The 19,975-nt window shown below is 55.7% G+C and overlaps 1 protein-coding gene across 1 annotated transcript; it reads right to left on the bottom strand.

Annotated features, from left to right (window-relative positions):
- Positions 1–3,983: 3,983 nt before the first annotated feature.
- On the bottom strand, positions 3,984–19,407 carry LOC115897634 (cytosolic phospholipase A2 zeta-like). The gene is made up of 21 exons (XM_030931063.1): positions 19,297–19,407; positions 18,375–18,447; positions 17,205–17,341; positions 16,972–17,100; positions 16,501–16,541; positions 16,160–16,202; positions 15,609–15,675; positions 13,192–13,361; positions 12,962–13,075; positions 12,704–12,759; positions 12,316–12,451; positions 10,516–10,652; positions 10,013–10,235; positions 9,054–9,168; positions 8,696–8,833; positions 8,495–8,608; positions 7,025–7,219; positions 6,556–6,722; positions 5,133–5,319; positions 4,650–4,812; positions 3,984–4,284 (listed from the first exon to the last, which is right to left on the bottom strand). Exons 1-21 carry the CDS (start codon positions 19,405–19,407, stop codon positions 4,227–4,229), a joined length of 2,574 nt encoding a protein of 857 aa, XP_030786923.1. The 3' UTR covers positions 3,984–4,226.
- Positions 19,408–19,975: the final 568 nt, after the last annotated feature.

Below are 19,975 nucleotides of genomic sequence, written 5' to 3'. Positions count from 1 at the left end.
TGGCACAGTGTTTTCTGGTACCCAAGATGGAACTGAAAATCTACAGGCCCTTAGAGGCCTTGAGGTGCCTCCAGGAAATGCTGGCAGTGTTCAGGGACCCGAAGAGAGGGCGGGAGGACAAGGATGGCAGAAGGGCTGAGGCCAGAGGGAGGAAGGAAAAGCAAGAAGGGGCTTCAATGGTACCAACCTGAACTAGACGAAGCACAAGCAAGGGCCACCTGGACCCTCCTGTGGAAGCCTCAGCTGCCATGGTCCAGAGGAGCTCAGCGGGGGTGGTGGGATGAGAAAGATGCCCTGCAGTAGACCAAGCAGAGCTGGGCCAGGCATCAGGCGTTTAAAGCTCCCCAGGTGAATTCAATGTGCAGCCCAGGTGAGATCCACCACTCTGGGGTCAAAGGATAAGGAGCCACGAGGACTTGTGAACGCCAGCAAATCAGTCAGAGCCTCTCTCAAGAGCACCTGCCTGCCTCTCCCCACCCAGGTGGCCCCACTCTGGGTAGCTCCCCATCCCTTCTCTTCCTTACTCATATTTTCCTCCCCTTTGTCTCTTCCTCTTTCCCCAGCCTCGCCTCCTTTTACCACTTACTTTGCCAAAGCTCCCCACCTAGTGTTGGTAGACTTTTCAAACAGTGGCCTTTATTACATGTTTATACAGATGGTCCCCAACTGAATGGTTTGACTTACAATTTTTTGACTTTCCAATGGGTTTGGTGGATGTAACCCCATTGTAAGTCGAGAAGCAACTGTACATCTTTTTCAAAACCAAGACCTAAATCTTACTAAAGTAACTGGCTTTTTAACATAGTGACTCATTCACCGCTTAGTATTTCCTGTGCCTCAGCTTTCCTAATAGGAAAAAAAATCACTCCCCAGCCCCGAATTCTAGTGGTAAAGAACCTCCCTAACTCTCCCAGGACAGCCCCCTACAGACCACTGTCCTGCATGGAGAAAATTCCAGGACTCCTTTGTTGGGTGTCCCTGTGGAGTTTTACAGGACAGAGGTGCTAGGGAAAAATAGATTCCTGCAGGGTGATGCAGAGTGCCCTGCTTTCTGCTGTGCAAGAATGGTTCCATCTGAAATGAAGGACATTTCATTCAAACCCTCAGCTGATTACCACCACCAACGGAGCAATGTTAGCTGCATGGCCTGGGCTCGGAGAAGGCGGGGATTACCCATGCCCACCAGCCACCTGCCAGTATCTGAGGCCCCTCTCCCAGTGCTGCACCATCCAAGGAATGGAAAGGATACTTGCTTATTTTTTTTCTGCAGGAGATTCTTATGAATGCCCAGAGATGCATCAAAGCAGCCAGGGGGCCTGATATTTGAACCAGCCTCTGTCCTCATATTCAGTTGAGGCTGTGGTCCCAGGGCTGCTAGGTTACACAACTCCAAGGGACAAATTCGCATCATCAGTTCATGTGAACAGCATCCGCTGAAGCTGTGCAGTGCACAACCTGTGCAGCCATGTGTGACAGGCTTGTGGCCCCTTTTTCTCTCATGAGGGGCTCTGACAAGTTGATGAATGATGTCCCTGCTCCTGTGTTTCTACCCACATTCAAGTGAAACCATGCTTGTTCTTCTGGACAAATCCCTCCAATTCCGTCACCTTCAGGACTTTGAAGCTTATTTCCAGCCATCTTAGACAAGGGCTGGGAATGAGGTAAAGACTCAGATACCTCCTCACTGAGGAGTGACCCTGGCCGAGCAGTGGATGAAATGGGTACCCAGACACAGGTATGCAGTGTAAGAGCAGACAGAGGACTGCCCGGCTCAAGTGGCCAAAGTGCAGCCCCGAAAAGCTGGAACTGCTTGCCTTTGTTCAGTGCAGGCACAATGCCAAAAGCCTGGAGCAAACACTGGAGGTAATCAACATTTATTGTTCCCCTTTCTGTCATGTGTGCAGATGATCAAAGGTCAGTTCCTGGTCAACATAAGTAAACAAGCCTGTTTAAGATAAATTCCCCCACACTCCCTTGTACCTACTCCTTGCCCTCTGCCTCAGGGTTATAGAACAGCTGCCTTCAGCTATTCTCCTCCGGGGCTCTGCAGGAGCTTCCAACCTTTCAGAAGGCCTGCTCCCTTCCCTATAGTTTCTCCCACCACTCTGACCAATCTCCTACACTTGTGGCCCCCTTTTTCTTGCCTTGCCTCATGAAGGGCTCTGACAAAGTTGAAGAATGATGTCCCTGCTCCTGTGTTTCTACTCAGCTTCAACGGAAACCATGCTTGTTCTTCTGGACAAATCCCTCCAACTTTGTCACCTTCAGGACCTTGAAGCTTATTTCCAGCCATCTTAGACAAGGGTTGGGAATGAGGTAAAGACTCAGATCTCTCCTGAGGAGCAGGCATCAAACTGGCCAGGTTATCTTCGGCCCCTCCCCTGACTTCTCACTCTGCATGGCTCCCAGAGTCTGGCCAATATCTGGGCCACAGCACTAGTCCAGCCTCCTGCTCCCTGCCCTCGATCTTGTCCCAGTGTCCTCCCAAACCTGATCTGAACACAAGTGGCGTTGTCTATACTTCTGTGTGAGAAGGTCCCCGCCCACTCTGCACAAGCCTTGCTGGCCTTGGGGAACAGTCACTGGCCTCTACGACCCTGGGGCTGGTGATCACATAGCTGAAGCAGAGACCCTGATGTAAGCAACTTTTCATGTGTGTGTGCGCCTTTTTCTTGGGAGAGGGTCTGTGGTTTACATCAGCTCTTCAAAAAGTCCAAATGGGTTAAGAATCAATGAAAGCATTGCATGCTTTTTTTTGTGGTTGGTGGGTGATGATCCATCTCTTAGAATGTAGGTTCCCATTCATTTATCAAGTATTTATTGAGCACCTACCATGTATCAGCTGCTGCTCTAGGCACTGAGGATACAGCAGTGAACAAAACAGATGGTAGAATGACTTTCTAGCAGCCAGAGACAGCCTGAGGCTCTAACGGGCACTGAAGAAACAGTGCAGATGCTAAGTTGTGAACGCTGTGCGGCTCAAAGCTGGGAACCTGTGAAGGTTTTACTAACAAGTTATTGATGACAGCAGGCACAGCAGTGTTGATGACGATGGCCACAGCAGGAGCCAGATAAACTCCCGATAAACCTCTCACTGCTGAACCAAGAGGAGGAGCCGTGGCCTGTGACAGGCAGCCATGGTGAGGAGGCAGAGGAGAACTGAGATGCCCCCACCCCATGCCAGCCCAAATAACTGGCTCCCCCAGCCCTCGCAACCCATGCCAGCTGGAGGGCTGCAGGTCCCAGCCAGGCCAAGACACGGGCTGGGCTCCAGTCACCCTTCCCCCATCTGGGAGCCAGAACTACAGTCTTCTTCCCAGACTCAGGACAGGTGAGGCTTCCCAGCACAGGTGTCCCTGACAGCGTGTCTGTGTGAGAGAGCAAGGAGCGGGGGCACAGCCAGCCAAGTGGGAGCCCCTGGCACAGGGGGCAGAAGGAACAAAGGCTCAAGCGCTGCTGCAGGGTCCTGGGCGGCTCAGCACCAGGGGCATATGCTGCAGAGGCCGCGGCCAGAATGGATCTCCTCTTCACCAATCTGAGGGCTGCCCACACTAGAGAGGTTCTAGATATTTGGAGAGTCCCTGGTGGGTCACGGGAAATGGAGAAGAGGGAGAGTGAGAAACAAAACTTGCCAAGACCCATTGGATGCATCTGGGAAAGAGGCAAGAGCCCAGGCGAGGCTCCCTCTGCACTGCCCATGCCTTGCCACCAACCCACCCCAGGAACTTGCACCACACCCCCGCCCCACATAAAGGTGCACATCCTCTCCCCTTGATGAACAGATGCCCCTTCTAGACACACCCATTGAGCTACTAGGAATGGTGAGAGTATATTTGCATGACGTGGCCACTACACACATGACCAGAGACTGTGGCCCAGGCTCGAAGAGTGAAGCCTGGGTAATTGGCAGGGAGACATGCGCACATCTCCCACCTGGAGCAGCCGGAATGGGCCATCACCCCACAGGCTTTAGGGCTCTGGGAAGAGAAGGGTAATCTGGGAGGAGGCATGAGGAGGCCAGAAGGCAGACGGAGGGTTAGGATGATGGAGTCAGCGACATAGGCTGGCCACCCCCACTTGGCCCCTCGTTGTTCTTGATAGCAGTGCATCCAGGAGCTCAAGGTGGGGTTGGGGGTTGGGGCTTGGGCCGCTCTGCAGGAAGTGTGGGTGGATGCATCTCTGCTTTCCGTCTCAGTGTAAGGAGGACAGCTGGCTTCTCGATGCCCTCAGCCCCTGGGCTGAGAACCTGGGCCCTCTGAGGTGCTTCTGTGTCTGGGGTGGGCCCTGTGGCTCATCTGATTCTCTCCACACCCCACTGTGAGATGAGTGCTGCTCTCTTCTGCCCTACATCCCCAAGAGCCCCTGGAGAGATCTACTGCCCATCTTCTCCAAAAAACACGCAAGGAGAGCCCTGCCCCAAGTCCAAGCTGCAATTCTGCAAGAGCTTTCCGGGGCCTGGGGCACCTCGAGGCAGGTCCTGGAGAGAAGGGAAGTAGACCCCGCACAGCGTCCCCATCGCTCCTCCCTCGACGAGCCCTGGCCACGAGCAGGGTGTGTCCTCTCTATCACAGTCCTCCGCCTCCTGCTTTGGTCAGCCCCCAGTCCTCTCCCGAGCCTGGTGCCGGTCCAGAGCCAGCTGGAGGGCATGCTTCAAGGTCTCCACGTTGTTCAGAACATTGTATCGACTCAGGGCCATCAGCCGATCAAAGTCCTGGGGCTCGTAGGTGAAGTTCATCATGCCATAGGGGGTGTCTGGCCTATTGATGACAAAGTCCCCAAAGGCCTTCTCCTCAGCTGTTTGTCGCTCCACACCTGTGGGTGGGGGAAGCAGAGAAGCCAGGCTGGAGCCCTCTGTAGAACTGGTTGGTACAGCCCAGAAGTCTTCCTTGTGCAGGACACCTGGATGGCTCCATTCAGGCCCTGCTTGGGCCACATCTCAGCTCTCAAAGCCACCAGGAGGGGCTGGCACCATGTGAATGCTGAGACCCAGGGAGCAGAGGGCCGCAGGGGCCAGCTCAGGCCTACCAGGAGGCGCGCTTAGCAACATTCTCCAGGGAACCCACCCTCAGAACAGCATCCCGTCACCATCCCAGGGCTCTGTGGGTCAGTCCCAGGCCTGGAGCTTCCCTTACCTGGGGCCAGGTGTGTGCGGAAGGTATGGTTGACAAGGGGGAAGTGCAGCACGATGGGGGAGCGGGGGTCCTCAGTCTTGGCAAACAGATAGCACTCACGAGCCTCCTCCATGTCTTCAGGGCCCACCTCAATGCTAGGGAAGGGGATTCCCCGGTCCAGGCAGTACTTCTCTGTCATCTTCAAGACCTTAGCAGGAGCAAACCTCTGACTCTGCCTCTCTTCCACCCTGGCCACTCCCCGCTGCCCTGGACTCACACACACCCAGACTTCAATGCCAGCTCTGTTTCTGACTAGCTGAGTGACTTAAGGCAGGTGACAGCTCCTTTCTGAGCTGGTTTCTCATGTGTAAAATAAAAAATTTTTAAACTCCAGGCTGGGCATGGTGGCTCATGTCTGTAATCCCAGCACTTTGGGAGGCTGAGGCTGGCGGATCATGGGGTCAAGAGATCAAGACCACCCTGGCCAACATGGTGAAATCCTGTCTCTGCTAAAAATACAAAAATTAGCTGGGCATGGTGGTGTGTGCCTATAGTCCCAGCTATTCGAGAGGCTGAGGCAGGAGAATCATTTGAACCTAGGAGGCAGAGGTTGCAGTGAGCCAAGATCACACCACTGCACTCCAGCCTGGTGACAGAGCAAGACTTCGTCTCAAAAAAAAAAAGCTCCCCTATCTAGTGGGGTTGTGAAGATTAACAATAATCAGTAATGATCAACAATCAATCATCCACTGCCTCAACAGCATTCCTCCCCAGAAGCACCGTGGTCTTCCCTTCTCTCACCCCATCTGCTCTCTATCAGAGGCCGACGTCAGTTTCACAAGGTTGACACCCGACAATCACAGAAGGTTCATGTCAGAAGAGGCTTTGTCAATCCCCAATCAATCCCAGGCTCTCACTGGACCCAAGACAAGGAGGAGACCCAAGAAGGAAGGGCTGCTTGAGCAGCACCACCAGCACCCACATGGGAACGGGGGCCTCTGTCCACCACCCAGCAGAGTTGGAGGGACTTGCTGCAGGGCTTCAGCATCAGAGGGGACCCTTAGGGCTCTGTTGTTACCGTGGTAACAAAGGGGCCACAGACTCGGGTCCAAGCTGGAGTGGGGAACTCTGTCATGAATGGGCAGAGTCTAGAACTGGGGGGTCTCCTATGGATGAGGTTAGAAGATTCCTGGGGACCCGCTTTGGCCTCCTCTTCCCACGCCCACCACCATCTCAGCAATTCTGCAACTGGGAGACCTGTGCTGCCAACAGCGTTCAAAAGGCAGCCCCTCACACACAGAGTAGAACCCGGGCCGTCCACAAAGGGCAACCCCCACACACCCAGCCAGTCTCCCTCACCAGAGCCTTCTCTCCCCTCCTCTCCTCCCTCACCCTCTCTGTCCACTCACTGAAGGTGCTCCCCACATCCCTGCCTCCAGCTCACCTCAAAAGGAGCTTCCAAGGAATAGTCAAAGGACAGAATGAGGTCCACCGCTCTCTGAGGTCGCAGAGCCAGTGGGAACGGAGAGTTGATGGCAAAGCCTCCGTCCACCAGGTACAGGCAGTCCCGCATCGGGGTGAGCTGGTTGGGGAAGGCGTCTGGGTGTGTGTCTGCAAGGAACCCATGTGTATGCACGGGGACGAATGCAGTTGCTCTTGCTAGCAACCCCTTCTGTATTTGCATTCACACTTGCCTTTTCTCTGTAGAGTTCTGACAGCCAGGGAGTCTCCCACCCCAAGCCCTCGGCCCCGCCTTCCAACTTCCAGCAGTACTTAAGAGTCGCTCCGCATCAGCCCATAGGCAGCAGGAGACCACACCTCAATCCCCAGCCCAAAGCCAGCACTGGCCCCAGTGAACCAGAGACGCAGGCAGGAAGGGAAGCCCCCCATCTCCCACCCAGGGCAGCACTCACCTTTCCAGGCCACGAACTCTCTGCCAGCCACATAGTCCTTGCGCAAGCAGAGACCCCGGGTGAAGTTAAAGCTTTGGGCAGAAGTGAGGCGGGAGGTGAATATGTCCAGCACAGCCTGGGAGAAGGGCCCCTGCGGGGTAAGGAGTCTTGTTCGCAGCCTCGATGGGTTGTGCGGCTGAGGCTTCTGGCAGTTATCTAGACGGGGTGGGACAGCGCACTAGAGAGAGAAGTGGCATCCTCCTTTGCCCAGTGGTCCTTATAGTTCAGGGGTGCCCTTCCTCAACACTGAGCCCTCCCCACATCCCTCCTCCTCCCCGACCCCACCTCCCAGGCCTCTGACCGATGCTTCATCGAACCACTTCGAAATGACTTTTTCTTTTGTATCTTCTATGTTTTGTAAACTGCCTATAACATTGTATTTACTAAATAGTAATTTATCTTCCGCCCTTTCAAAAATAAAGTTTGAGTCTACAGCTACCAATCAGAACTTCGTCCATGAAACAGTGACTGAGCAGTCACTATGCCCGGCACTGCGCTAGGCACGAGGGCTGTGAAGGTGAACGGGGCCTGCGCTGGCCCTCCCAAGTGCACGGCCTACTTGTGGGGAAAGTCACATAAAGAGAGAATAGATGATGACAAAGCCCCGGGGTAAGGATAACAAGGATGTGCACATGGTCCTAGAAGACCATGGTGGTAAGATTCTCAGGCAGGCCGGGCGCGGTGGCTCATGCCTGTAATCCCAGCACTTTGGGAGGCCGAGACGGGTGGATCACGAGGTCAGGAGATCGAGACCATCCCGGCTAACACGGTGAAACCCCGTCTCTACTAAAACACAAAAAACAAAATTAGCCGGGTGTGGTGGCAGGCGCCTCTAGTCCCGGCTACTCGGAGGCTGAGGCAGGAGAATGGCATGAACCTGGGAGGCGGAGCTTGCAGTGAGCCGACATCGCGCCACCACACTCCAGCCTGGGCGACAGAGCGAGACTCCGTCTCAAAAAAAAAAAAAAAAAAAAAAAAAAAAAAAAAAAAAAAAAGATTCTCAGGCATTGTGGAGGGATGGAGTGCAAAAGGGATGTCTGACAAAATGACATCTGAGCTGAACTGAAGAACAGGGGAAAAGTGATCCAGGGGAGAAAGGCGGGAAAGGTGCTCTGCACCATGGGGCTCCCATGAGCCATTTAAGGACCAGACTGAAGAGGAGCCACTCAAGAGGGGTGGACAGAGTATCAACCCGATACCCAGTAGTCCTGCACCAAGTGGACCTAATCGGATCCCAGAACAGATAACTCAAAGGTGTGGCTTGATCACACCTCTGGACATCTAGAGACCCTAAGCTAGAGGTCATTTCCTCAGGACTTTCCCGAATCCAGTGGGACAGCCAAGTCCTTCTCTGTCCCGTCCCTCATTCTTTGTGTCTCTACCAGGGCCCCGTTGCTGGAATGTGGTGTGGGAGGGGCTCGGGGTCACTACCCTCATCTGTGATATTCACACTGCCTCTGGACCACTCCAGGAAGCTGAGGCCCGAGCCCGCAGTCTTTAGGAAGATTTCATCCAGGCTGGTGGCAAAGGCGCTGCCCCACACACCTAAGGAGACAGGCAGTGCCCCACCCCATGTCAGTCAGGGCCTGGCCCCGGCACCTGCCTGTCCCCAGCCCTCCAGCCTCGAGTCACCTTGCAGGTAGCAGATCCGGGGCTCGGGCTGGAGCTGCAGCAATCGTCCCATGAAAAGCTCTGAGCCAAAGAGCTCGGTGGGAACATAAGCCCCGTACTTGGGGAAGCCAACCTCGTAGGGCGTGAACTCGCACCACTCTAGGGGCCCGAGTAAAGGGAAAGTCACCAGGGGCTTCCCACCACAGTGCTTGTGCCCAAGCAGGAATCTTAGCCTTGCCAACGACAGGAAGCAGCAGCCCCGCTCTGCTCCAAGGTGCCTGTGTGCAACCACCACCTCTGGGCACCCTGATCACCCCGTTCTCTCACCCCCTCCTCCCCACCTCCTCTACCTCCTTCCTTCATCACCACACCCAGGCACCTGCAAAATCTTCCCCACTCATGTTGGTGCGGACGTTGACGCTGGTGTAAATGGGGTAAGGGTTCTGACCCTGGCGGACCGCCTCCTGTTGGTCAGACAGCTTGGCAGGGTTCTCCTGGGCAGGAAAGAAGGGAGGCAGCTTGGCCCTTCGGGAGTTCCTTTCCCATCCCTGTGACCTGGGGCCGGCACCCTGCAGGGTGTGGCATGCCCACAAGAGAGGCTTTGGTTCGCCAAGGCCAGCGCTCTAAGGACAGCTCTCTGAGGGACAGGTTTCAGGCCGCAGCCAAGGGGAGCCCACTGTGGGTCTGTATAATTCCAGGGACTATGGGAACACCCTCCCTCCTTCTTTACTACTCAAAATAGTGTATCAGAACACCAGGAAGTCAGGGTGATGTTGCTAAAGGAATGCTTGAAAAGCCAGTCCAATTTCTTTAAAAAATAAATTACTAAGAAATGTAGATTTACTGAGAAATGAGAAATCACTTGTGATATCCATCCACACCTGATCGCCACACACGGGGTGGTGGGAAGCAGTTCCGCGTCTTATCACCTGGAACTGCAGCTGGGTCTGAAGTGCCAGGAGCAGCCAGGTAGAGTGAGTTACGGCCGAATTGGCCGAGGAGTGGGTGTGGTGCTGGGCCTCACATCCAGGTGTGGGCTGAAATCTCTTTCAAAAAATCCTGAGACCAACTAAAATCAGTATCTCTGGAAGGGGGGCCCAGCCATGGGTGTGTTTGCAAAGCTGTGCCGGTGATTCTAATATGCAGCCAGAGCTGAGCACTGTGGACCCGCCTCCTGCTCCCCAGCCCACCCTGGAGTCTTATTCCTGGCCCCAGGGGAGCTGAGGCGTCAGAAACAGCTTTGTAAATCAGATCTGAGCCTGAGCGATGAGGCAGAAGCAAGGGCAGGTGGAAGGAGTGGAGAGAAGCCTGTGTATTTCCTTCTGGCTCTTCTCTCACCTCCTGGTACAGGAAATACTCCACAAGGAGGCCCCAGAGGTCGACGAGGGACATGCTGTGGCCACTGTGCTCCTGGAGCCCCAGTTCCTGAGTGTAGTACTGTAGCCGCTCCGTGGACAAAGCTCCCATCTTACTGCTGCAGACGTGAACCTGGGCACGCTCAATGGGGCCCTGCAAGGCCACCTGGGACCAGGCTGGGTCCCTGTAGAGTGTGGAGATGCACCTGCGGATGGGGGTTGTGCCTGAGTCAGGGGCAGGAGAGCACAGCCATGGGAGAGAGGGGTGCAGAGTCTGTGAGTGGCCCTCCACCCCCGTTACTTGCCCATGCTGCCCTGCAAGCAACCCCATTCAAAGGGGCGCTTGGGACTCAGCCTCTTCCTGCCCCTCCTAATCCCCTTGGAGGCAGGATCCCAGCCCCTCAGGGACTCCTGCAGATCACCAGGTCACAACCCCACCCTCTGTGGGGTCTCCTTTACCCTGTGCCCTGCCCCCACCTCACTTACCAGGTGGACCCAGAGACCCCACTCAGGTAGGTCACAGTGTCTAGCAGGCCGAGCTCCTGCAACCCTGCCAGGCTGCCGTACAGAGAAGACATGGCTCGGGTTCCACCCCCGGAACCCAACACAGCCACTACAGGAACCTGGGTACAATAGTAACAAGGAAAACGGCTCCGACTACTACCGTCATTTACATATTACATGTAATGCCTATACATGTCGGACATTATTCTAAGAGCCTTACACGTATTATCTCATTGAATCCTCACAGCAACCCAGTGAGAACCCCATTTTCCAGATGAGGAAACTGAGGCACGGGATGGTTAAATAATGTGCCCACGATCATACAGTTATTACGTGATGAGCTCTCACACCTAAGCTGTATGGCTCCAGAGATAGCCCTTCACCATTCGACCTGCAAGATATAGACCTGGAAGGTACATCTGATTCCCCAAATCAGCTACGGCAGGTTCCTCTCAACTGTGGCACTCTTGATATTCCTGACCAGGTAGCTCTTTGCTGGTGGGGACTGTCCTGTGTGTTGTAGGACGTTTAGCAGCATTTCTGGCCGCCTCTACCCGGTAGAAGCCAGCAGCCTCCCTCCACCTCCCCTTTCCCCAGCAGCAACAATGAAATCCATCTCTACACATGGACAAATGTCCCCAGGGGTGCGGTGAGGAGGAACTAAATTGTGCCCCGTTGAGCACCACTGAGCTAAAGTGACAAAGGCCAGCAAGCAGCCTAGACCTGCCCCCAGACACCAAAGGGGCCCCGAGGTTTTAAGGTCTCCTCAGGGTCGGAGGTGCCTGAGCGGTCAGAGTCAATGCTTTTGGCTGCTTAGCTTTACCCACTAAGACTTGGCTCATTCCATTCTGGATTTTTGGCTCTTTTCCCTGTTCTCTTTTCTTCTCTTGTCTTGAAAAAAATGTTCCCTGGCCACTGCTCACGGAAGGCGCTGTTGCTTCAGAGTGCTGGATGAGACAGAGCAGACACCTAGCACAGAGCGGGCACCTAGCACAGAGCGGGCACACATATTGCCCGAATGAACGAGCGCTGGGCCACAGTGACAGCGTCTCCTGAGGACTCAGGCAGCTAGGAGGAAGCCGGCAGCCTGTTCCTGACCCCCTGTAAGTCCCTCTCTCAGCACTCCTTTCCTTCTGCCTCCCAGCCACAGGCTGGCTGTCTCTAAACCCAGAGGATCCCAGGGACCCCCAAGCTGCACATCCCTTTGATCATGTTACGGACTCAACTGTCCCCCTCCAAATTCCTGTGTTGGAGCCCTAACCCCCAACATGACAGTATTTGGGAATAGGGCCTACAAGGAGGTGATAAAGGTGAAGTGGGTAAGGGCCTTCAACTGACAGGACTGGGGTCCTTAGAAGAGGAGGAGGAGACCCCAAGGCGTACACTCTGCAGACACGCACAGAGGAAGGGCCACGTGAGGACACGGCGAGACAGCTCCACTAGGAAGAGGAGAGGGGCCCGAGCAGAAACCAGCCCTGATGATGGCACCTTCGTCTTGGACTTCCAGCCTCCAGAATGGAGAGAAAAGTCATTTCTGTCATTTAAGCCACCTGGTCTGTGGGGTTTTGTTACGGCAGTCCATGCAGACCAAGACATCCAGCCTTGGCCAGGGCTGTTTGGCCCTCGTCCCATACGGGGTCCTGGCTCTGCTGATGGTGTCCATCAGCTCAGGCAAACAGGCCAACCTCCTCTGGCCTCTCTTAGCCATGCTGGTCCTCTCAAGGGAAGAGCCTTGATTTGGTCCTAGCAGCTCTGGGGTCCAGCTCCTCCTCCATTCCGTACCTGGCCACTGTCCGGAGCCTCACTCAATCCCAGCACCTGCTGCGGGGCCTTGGCCACGACCTGCTTCCTCCTGTCCAGAAACTCCTGCTCCCCGTTGCAGAGGTCAAAGCCAAGGCGTAGGTCTAGGTCCCCGGAGCTGCCTCACGTGGGGCGGGGGCGGGGGGGATTCTGGGTGACTGTCCGGTGGAGGAGAGCCCTGGGCCCAGCCCGGCTCTTTCACAGGAGCAGGTCCAAGGGATCCGCCCACCAGCACCAGAACCGGGGAGGGAAAGGTGTCACCCCCACCCCACAGCCTGAGCTTCTTGGGCAAGAGAGTGGAGCACGTTGGGGTGTGTCCCCACACTTCTAGCCCAGCCCCAAGAGGCCTTCTGCCTGGAGTCCCACTCACCTCATTTCCACCTTCACACTCAGAGCCACCTCCTGAAAGACACAGCAGCCCCAACCCTGAGCTCTCTGAGCAGGATTCTCCCAGGGACGTGGCTCCCCCACCTGCAGCCCCTGTGGCCATCACTGGCCCGACGCGGACATCCTCACTGAGCTCTGGGCTGACCTGATCCAGCCACCCTCTTGGGTCCCTCCTCCAGACCTCTCTTGGTGGTCACAGAGAGCAGGCAGGGGTCCCTCGGGCACCCAGACAGAGCCTTACCTCCCCCAGGGCCACAGAACACTGTTCCTCCTGGCCTAGGGGCAAAGAGGAGAGCAGGACGCCCCCCTGGCCCAGCTTGCTGGTCTGAGCCTCCAGCTCCGCCCTGGGGTCGCTCTGCGGAGAAGAAACACCCAAGAAGCTCTCCAGCGGGGAAGAAAAGGCCCAACGTGGCCCTGGAACGCCAGTCTGGGCTGAGTTGGATCTACTGACCGTCCTGGCGGCACACTCACCTGCACAGCTGAGAGCTGCTCCATCAGCTCCACGTGTAGCCTGGAGCTCAGCACTGGGCTCACGTGGAAGATAAAGGTGGGTTGGAGGCCTGGCTCTGTGGGAGGCTGCAGGGGCAAGAGCTGTGGCTTCTCGTAGGCCCCAGGCACTGTCAGCAGGAGCTGCCAAGAGCCTGAGAGCAGAAGGCCCAGGTGGGTGTGCAGGTGAGGGGGTGGGTCTGTGTCTGTGCAGCTTATGCCAGCAGCACCCCAACAGCAACTCCTCCCTTCTCTTCCCCTAGGAAATGCCAACTCCTATCGCCCCGCTCTTTCTCGAACACTGCTCACAGAGAAAGCCTCCGGAAGGACTCAGGTCCTCTAGCCCGCCCTGGTCAGAACTGGAACTCGGGGGAAGGGTGGGAAGCACACAAATGCCTGGAGGGGAAGGCAGGGAATGGGGAGGGAGAGGGGCCCTGCCCAGAGCCTGTGGGGCTGATGATTTGAGCTGCTTTTATGTTTATGATAAGAATGAGCAGGCCGGGCATGGTGGCTCACTCCTGTAATCCCAGCACTTTGGGAGGCCGAGGCAGGCGGATCATGAGGTCAAGAGATCGAGACCATCCTGGTGAATATGGTGAAACCCCGTCTCTACTAAAAATACAAAAAATTAGCCGGGCGAGGTGACAGGCGCCTGTAGTCCCAGCTACTTGGGAGGCTGAGGCAGGAGAATGGCGTGAACCCGGGAGGCAGAGCTTGCAGTGAGCTGAGATTGCGTCACTGCACTCCAGCCTGGGCGACAGAGCGAGATTCTGTCTCAAAAAAAAAGAACGAGCAGTTTTCAGGCGGTGGTTCCCCCTTGCCCCACTTCAGGCTCTTTGCTCATTGTGTTGGAGGTTTGTGGCCTGAGAGAAAACCAATAGGCTGCAAGTTGTTCTGGCCTTTGTTTCCAAGTGTAGAACGCTGGGAGAGGAGGAAGGTTTGTAGAGGTGGGAGGAGGAAGAATGGGATGCGTGAATACAGAGAGATGCACGTCCTGGAGAAGCGGCAGAGGGCAAGCCCAGACTGGAAGGTGAGACCCAGGCTGGAAGGTGAGGCCCAGGCTGGAAGGTGAGGCCCAAGCTGGGAGGAGTGAGGGGGGCAGGCTTGTAGGCTTCAGAGCTCCCTGCCCAGCTTCCCAGCAGCTTTCTGGGAAGGAGGCCAGACCCCAGAGAGAAATGACTGCACATGGCATCCAGGCAGAGGGGGCCACAGACAGCCTCCCAGGAGTCCCAGCCCCTAACACAACATGGAAGAACTAGAGACATAAAGTATGCGAGGACAGCAGACACTGAGGGATCAGAGGAGTCCCTGCCCTGCAGCCCCTCCTTGCACTTGATGAGGTGCAGAGACTCGACATGACCAAGTGTGGGAAGGGAATTCAAGAATATAAGGAAAGTGATATTTTATTCATGCCAAGGCCTATGGACTGAGATGGAGACGTGCTATTCATAAGAAGCCGTATAATCCGTGGTTGAGAGAACCGGAGTGTCACTGACCTGGGTTTGACCCTGGCTCTACTACTTACTGGCTGTGTGCCCATGAGCAAATGTCTTCTTTGGGCCTCAGCCTCATGAATTAGAGGATATTCTAATTGTGCCTGCTTTACAAGGTTGTTAGGAGGATTATAAAACACATTAAAATGCTTAGCCCAGGGCCTGCCTCAGAGTGAGCGCTCAGAGTTTCCTGGGCAGGACTCATCCTGCAGGCTCAGGCTGTCAGCACTGGAATGGGCCTTCACTGTCACACAGCCACCACTGCTGTCCCACATCTGGACTCCCCTGGCTGGGTGGCTGCCCTCTGTGGTACTGGGTTTGACAGCCCCCGTTCTTCATTTCCCCTGTATTCTCACTGCCGTGTGATTTCAGCTCCTCCTACTAAAGAGGTCAACTATATTCCCTACCCTCCAGCTTTGAGTTCAACCCTGTTTGGGCCAATAACATGTTAGGTAGCAGCTAGGATGTGACCAGGCTTAACAAACCTTTGTTCAGTTGGGCTTGCTCTCTTGTGCCTCTGCTGATGCCTTGAGAACATGCCCAGGCTAATGGGCTTGTCACAGGAGGCAGAGAAGAGACACATGGCACAGGGCTGGGCCACCCCCCGCCAAGCCCAGCCCGGCCTGGCTGACCACCGGGTGTGTGAGCCAAATAAACGCTGCTTGTATGCCACTGAGATCATGTGGGTGTGTGTTGTAGAGCAATAGTTGGGCGGATACAACCTCTTTGCTCGAATACTTCCAGGGACAGGTCGTTCACTGCCTCCCGGGGCTTCCATCCCATGTGAGTTAGTCAGCTTTGAGCAATGGAAACTGTAAGAGCTTCCTGACCCAGACCCACCTCCTTGACATCAGTAGTCCCAACCCCAGCAGAGAAGGCAAAAGAACCAAGGCCGCTGAGCAGACTCACCGTACTCTTCCCGTGGGGCTGTCCCATCTCCCCGGAGTGTGCCCTGGATTCTTAGACAGGGGTGAGCCTGAGGAAAGCAGAGGCCTGTGGGAGCCAGACAGCCCAGGGCCCCAGCCAGGATGGAGGGAGGGAGGAGTTCCTGGAGCAGGGTCTAGGAAACAGCCCTCCCAGGACCTGGGCCTCATGGGTAGGAGTCTTTTGCAGCAGCCCCAGGTTATACCCAGCCCCTCTCCCCAGACTCAGAGGAAGTGGGCACTGGTGGGAAAGGGGGAGGAGTTGAGGGGCCATGAGAGTGGCTGCTCCAGTGATCTTAGCAGCCAGAGGCCCAAGTAAGTAACATGCTGTGTGGGAGTAGGAGGCTGGGGTCCTGGGCTGTCCACCAAGTGCCTGGCAGCTTCTTGTCCTTCCCCTACGGAGGTGCCTCCCTAGCATGCCTCCCCTCTGAGGAGGGATTGGGTGTCCTTCAGAGACAAGTGGGCCTGATGGGCCCCATCACAGGCTCCTCACTGCCCCCCTCCCAGAACACTGCCAAGCTCGCCTTCCCCACTCACCACCAGAACCCCGTTGGTGATGATTTCAGATGCAGGCACCTGGCTGCAAAGGATTGAGGAATACATGGGGAATGCATCTGGCCCCATCATGATGCCTCTACAATCATAATGTGAGTGAAGCAGCGGGCAGAGCCTGGGGAGCACAGCACGGTTTGGGGTGGGGCGAGCCTGCCGTCCAATGGTGTCTCCATGGGAGACACCATGCAGATGGGTGTCAAGACCAGGCCATCGCCTCCAGGCCAGGCCTGCAAGGCCAGTGCAAGACATGGTGACTGGCACCTAGGAGCTGCCGTGACTCAAATCTCTGAGTCTCCGAGGGTGCTGGCTCTGCCAGAACTCACCTCTTCTCCAGAGCAAATTCCACCTGCAGCTCTTGTGAATCCTACATGGAGGGGGAGGGAGCACCAGTTTTTTCAAGGCTCCAAAAGCCTCCAGAGCTGTTCCTGCCTGCCAGCCCTGCTCGGCTCCAGGAACTAGAAGGGGAGACTGGCATTGTGGCTTGTCATGGACATAGGAGGGGCAGTGGTATCTCCATGGAGAGCCTCATTTATTCCAAAATATGTGTCAGGGGCTGTTCTAGACATTGAGAATCCAGCTGTGACTGAGGCAACACACAGCCCTCAAGGAGCTCATATTTTGGTTTCACGCAAGGAAGATGTATTGGAGGGAAACCTTTATAGGGTCAGGGCTATGGGATGGAGGACGGTCTGCCTTGGAGGCTTGGCCTGTGCTGACCAGAGCCCCTCTTCGGTGGCCCTGTGCTGGGCCTCCCCTCCTCCAGTTGGGCTCTCCACCAGCACTGGTGGGCTCACCTGGTGGTTGAGTGGGAAGGTGTGTCTGTGAGGTTGGCCACACTTGAGGCTCCTCAGGTCAAACAGGAGCAGGGAGAGCTGGTCGCTGTCCAGGATGTCCTTGTCATAGAGAGTGAGCTCCAGAACATTCTGAGGACAGGGCAGGCAGGAGGTCGGAGCCTGAGGTAGGACAGGAGGGCAGCTGCCTGAAGATTACCCTTCCTTCCGCAGTGTGGCCCCTGGCTGGCCCTCACCTTCACAGCACCATGGATCTGGTAGTGGAAAGTCTCATTCCACTCGGGGTCACTGCAGTTGGCCACTGTCCTAGTCTGGGCAGGGCTGGGGGATGCCGTGGGCAGCCACAGTTGCACGTAGCAGTCGGCTTTGGACACTGCAGGTAGGACAGGGGAGGGGCCGGGGCCTCAAGCTCTCATTGCTGAAAAGGTTTGCTGGGGGAGGCTAGGGCTGAAGGGGAAGGAGCAGAGTGGCGAGGAGGGGAAGCCGCCCTTGTGGCGTGGTGGGGTGAGGAGGTGGAGGGAGGCCTTTGATGTCTTTCACTCCGTCTTGATTCCACACACCTCCCGTTCACCTGAACAGAAATCCCGCAGCAGCCAGTTGGAAAGATCCCATGGCAGCACAGACCATTAACTCCAGCTACTGCATGATTCAGGCAGTAAATCCCCTCCCTGTGTGGGCGCTGGCATGGAAAGCTCCCTGAGAGCACGTGCTGACTTGTAGCCACAGGGGGCCTCACACCCTCACCCAGGGCGGCACTCCCAGGCACAGGGAGGAGGCCAAGTCTGCACAGCTGTCCCCTCCAGCCCTGCCTGCCCTCACCTCCATGGTCAGCACCAGTCCCTCCACCTACTCCACACACACACGCTCACACACACACACACTCTTGCACTCACGCACCCATGTGTGTACGTACTCTCACATTGGCACTCACATACATACGTACACACACATGCATTCAGTCACACGGGCACTCACTGTCATGTATGTGCACACATGCAACACACACACGTATACTCACGCACTCACTTTCACACTCACTTGCACTTACTCGCACACACTTGCACACATATATACACATACTTGTGCTCCCACACTCGCACTCACACGTTTACATTACACACATACGCTCACACACATGTATACACATGTACTCACACTTGCACTCACACTTGCACACAGGCATACACACATATGTATACTCACGTATACACATACACACACGTATACACACGTATACACACACTTGCACACATGTATACACACATACACTCATTCGTACTCACCCGTGTATATACTCTCTTACACACACACACACAGTCTCTCTCTCTGTCTTTGCCGGCCTGAGCTGAGCTCTGAGGAGGCCGCAGGGAAAGGACAGGGAGAAGGGTGGAGATGGGGTCACTCACGCAGGTCTGTACCCCGGATGTTTGTGGCCCTCAGCACCTTCACCTGGAGGTCATAGTATGGGTGGGTTTCCGGCTGCAACAACAGAACTCCAGGGACTCAGCTAGTGTGAGCCTGGTCCCTCCCCCCATTGTTCCCCTCGTCCCATCACGGAGCAGCAACCTGGCATAGGGTCACTGATGTCTCTGTGCGCGGGAGCAGGGAGACCTTGGCGGGGCCCGGGCATTGGGAATTCAACACCTTCGTGATGCGTCTGGCTCCTGGAACCCAACCGGTCTGGGTTCAAATCTGAATCCAGCACGGACTCTCTGAACTATCGATGGCTGTCGTGCACCACACACCTGCGGCTCCCCTCAGACCCTCGCGCCCCCACCCTAGCTTGGGAGCGGCTGTGAGAGCTGCGCTAATGTTGTGCTTGAGGCGATTAAATATTAAAAGAGAAAAACGGCGACACCCCTCCCTCGCTTGCTCCCTGACAGAGGCTCAAAGACCGCCTAGGAGGCAGCCAGCAGGTGAGCGGAAGCCAAGAGTCACCGGCCAGTACCAGTCTGATGAGTCACCGAGCAGATTACAGCTGGGCTCAGGCGAGAGAGCATCAGCATGCCGCCTGCTGGGAGGGAAACCCTCCCCTCACAACTCCTCCCCTCACAACCCTACCAGTGCCATAGACTCTACAGCCAGGCTCGCGCATCCTTCGCGAAAGCCAACCCACCCCAGACACGTGTCAGGTGAACTAACCCTCCATTTCCTAATCGGAGGGAGCTATTTTCAAGGTTTAATTTAAGCTCTGCCAGGTCATCTAGAATAAACAGGTCCCACCCCAACTCAAAACCCAGGGCTGGAGTTGCTCTCAGTCTTCACAGGGCACTGTAGCTCCCAGGACTCCCCCAGTCCAGGTTTCCCAGGTAATCTCAGGTACGTTACCCGCCAGTGCCTCCACAGAGGGCCCCTCTTCTCTCTCTTCTGAAGCAGCACCGCCCCCAGGAGGGGCAGCATCTTGCCTGCCAGCCACCTTGGCCAGAGTGCCCAGAGCATGGCTGGGCAGCCCGGGCCCCAACAGGGAGCCCTGCCAGCGCTCCTCTGGCTGCACAAACTGCTGGCTCAGGTGTGACAGGTAGCACTGAGTTGGGAGGGTGGAGCTGCCTGCTCCGCAGAGGACTCAGGCTGGATGGCTGCTGGAGATGGAGTTTGACATGTTCCAGGAAGTGACTGGAGCTTAATTTTCCCAGGCAGGAGGCAGCTCAAGCTCAGTCTGTCTCCATGAGACTCTTGGAGTCTCTGGTTAGCACTCTTGTTCCCAAACCCAGCCCCCTGGTTATCACTGGGCTGTTTGTTAAAAATAGACCCTGGAGCTATTTCCAACAAGCCCTCTAGGTGATGCTGGCACAGCTGGCCCAGAGACCGTTGGCAAGTGCAAATCAGTGACTAGTCTCCTCCAGTTGTGGAAAAGGCCTGAAACTAGCCATGCTTCAAGTCCCTCCTTCCCTGCGACTCTTGAGCTGAAGCATTTCATCTGGGCTCAAAGATGTTTCTTTATATATATGCACATATATATGTGTGTGTGTGTATATATATATGTTTTTTTAAAAATTATGTGTAAGTT

The sequence above is a fragment of the Rhinopithecus roxellana genome, chromosome 5, assembly GCF_007565055.1.
Source record: "Rhinopithecus roxellana isolate Shanxi Qingling chromosome 5, ASM756505v1, whole genome shotgun sequence".
In the NCBI taxonomy this organism is placed as follows: Eukaryota; Metazoa; Chordata; class Mammalia; order Primates; family Cercopithecidae; genus Rhinopithecus; species Rhinopithecus roxellana.
This window is presented reverse-complemented; position numbering and strand designations above follow the sequence as displayed.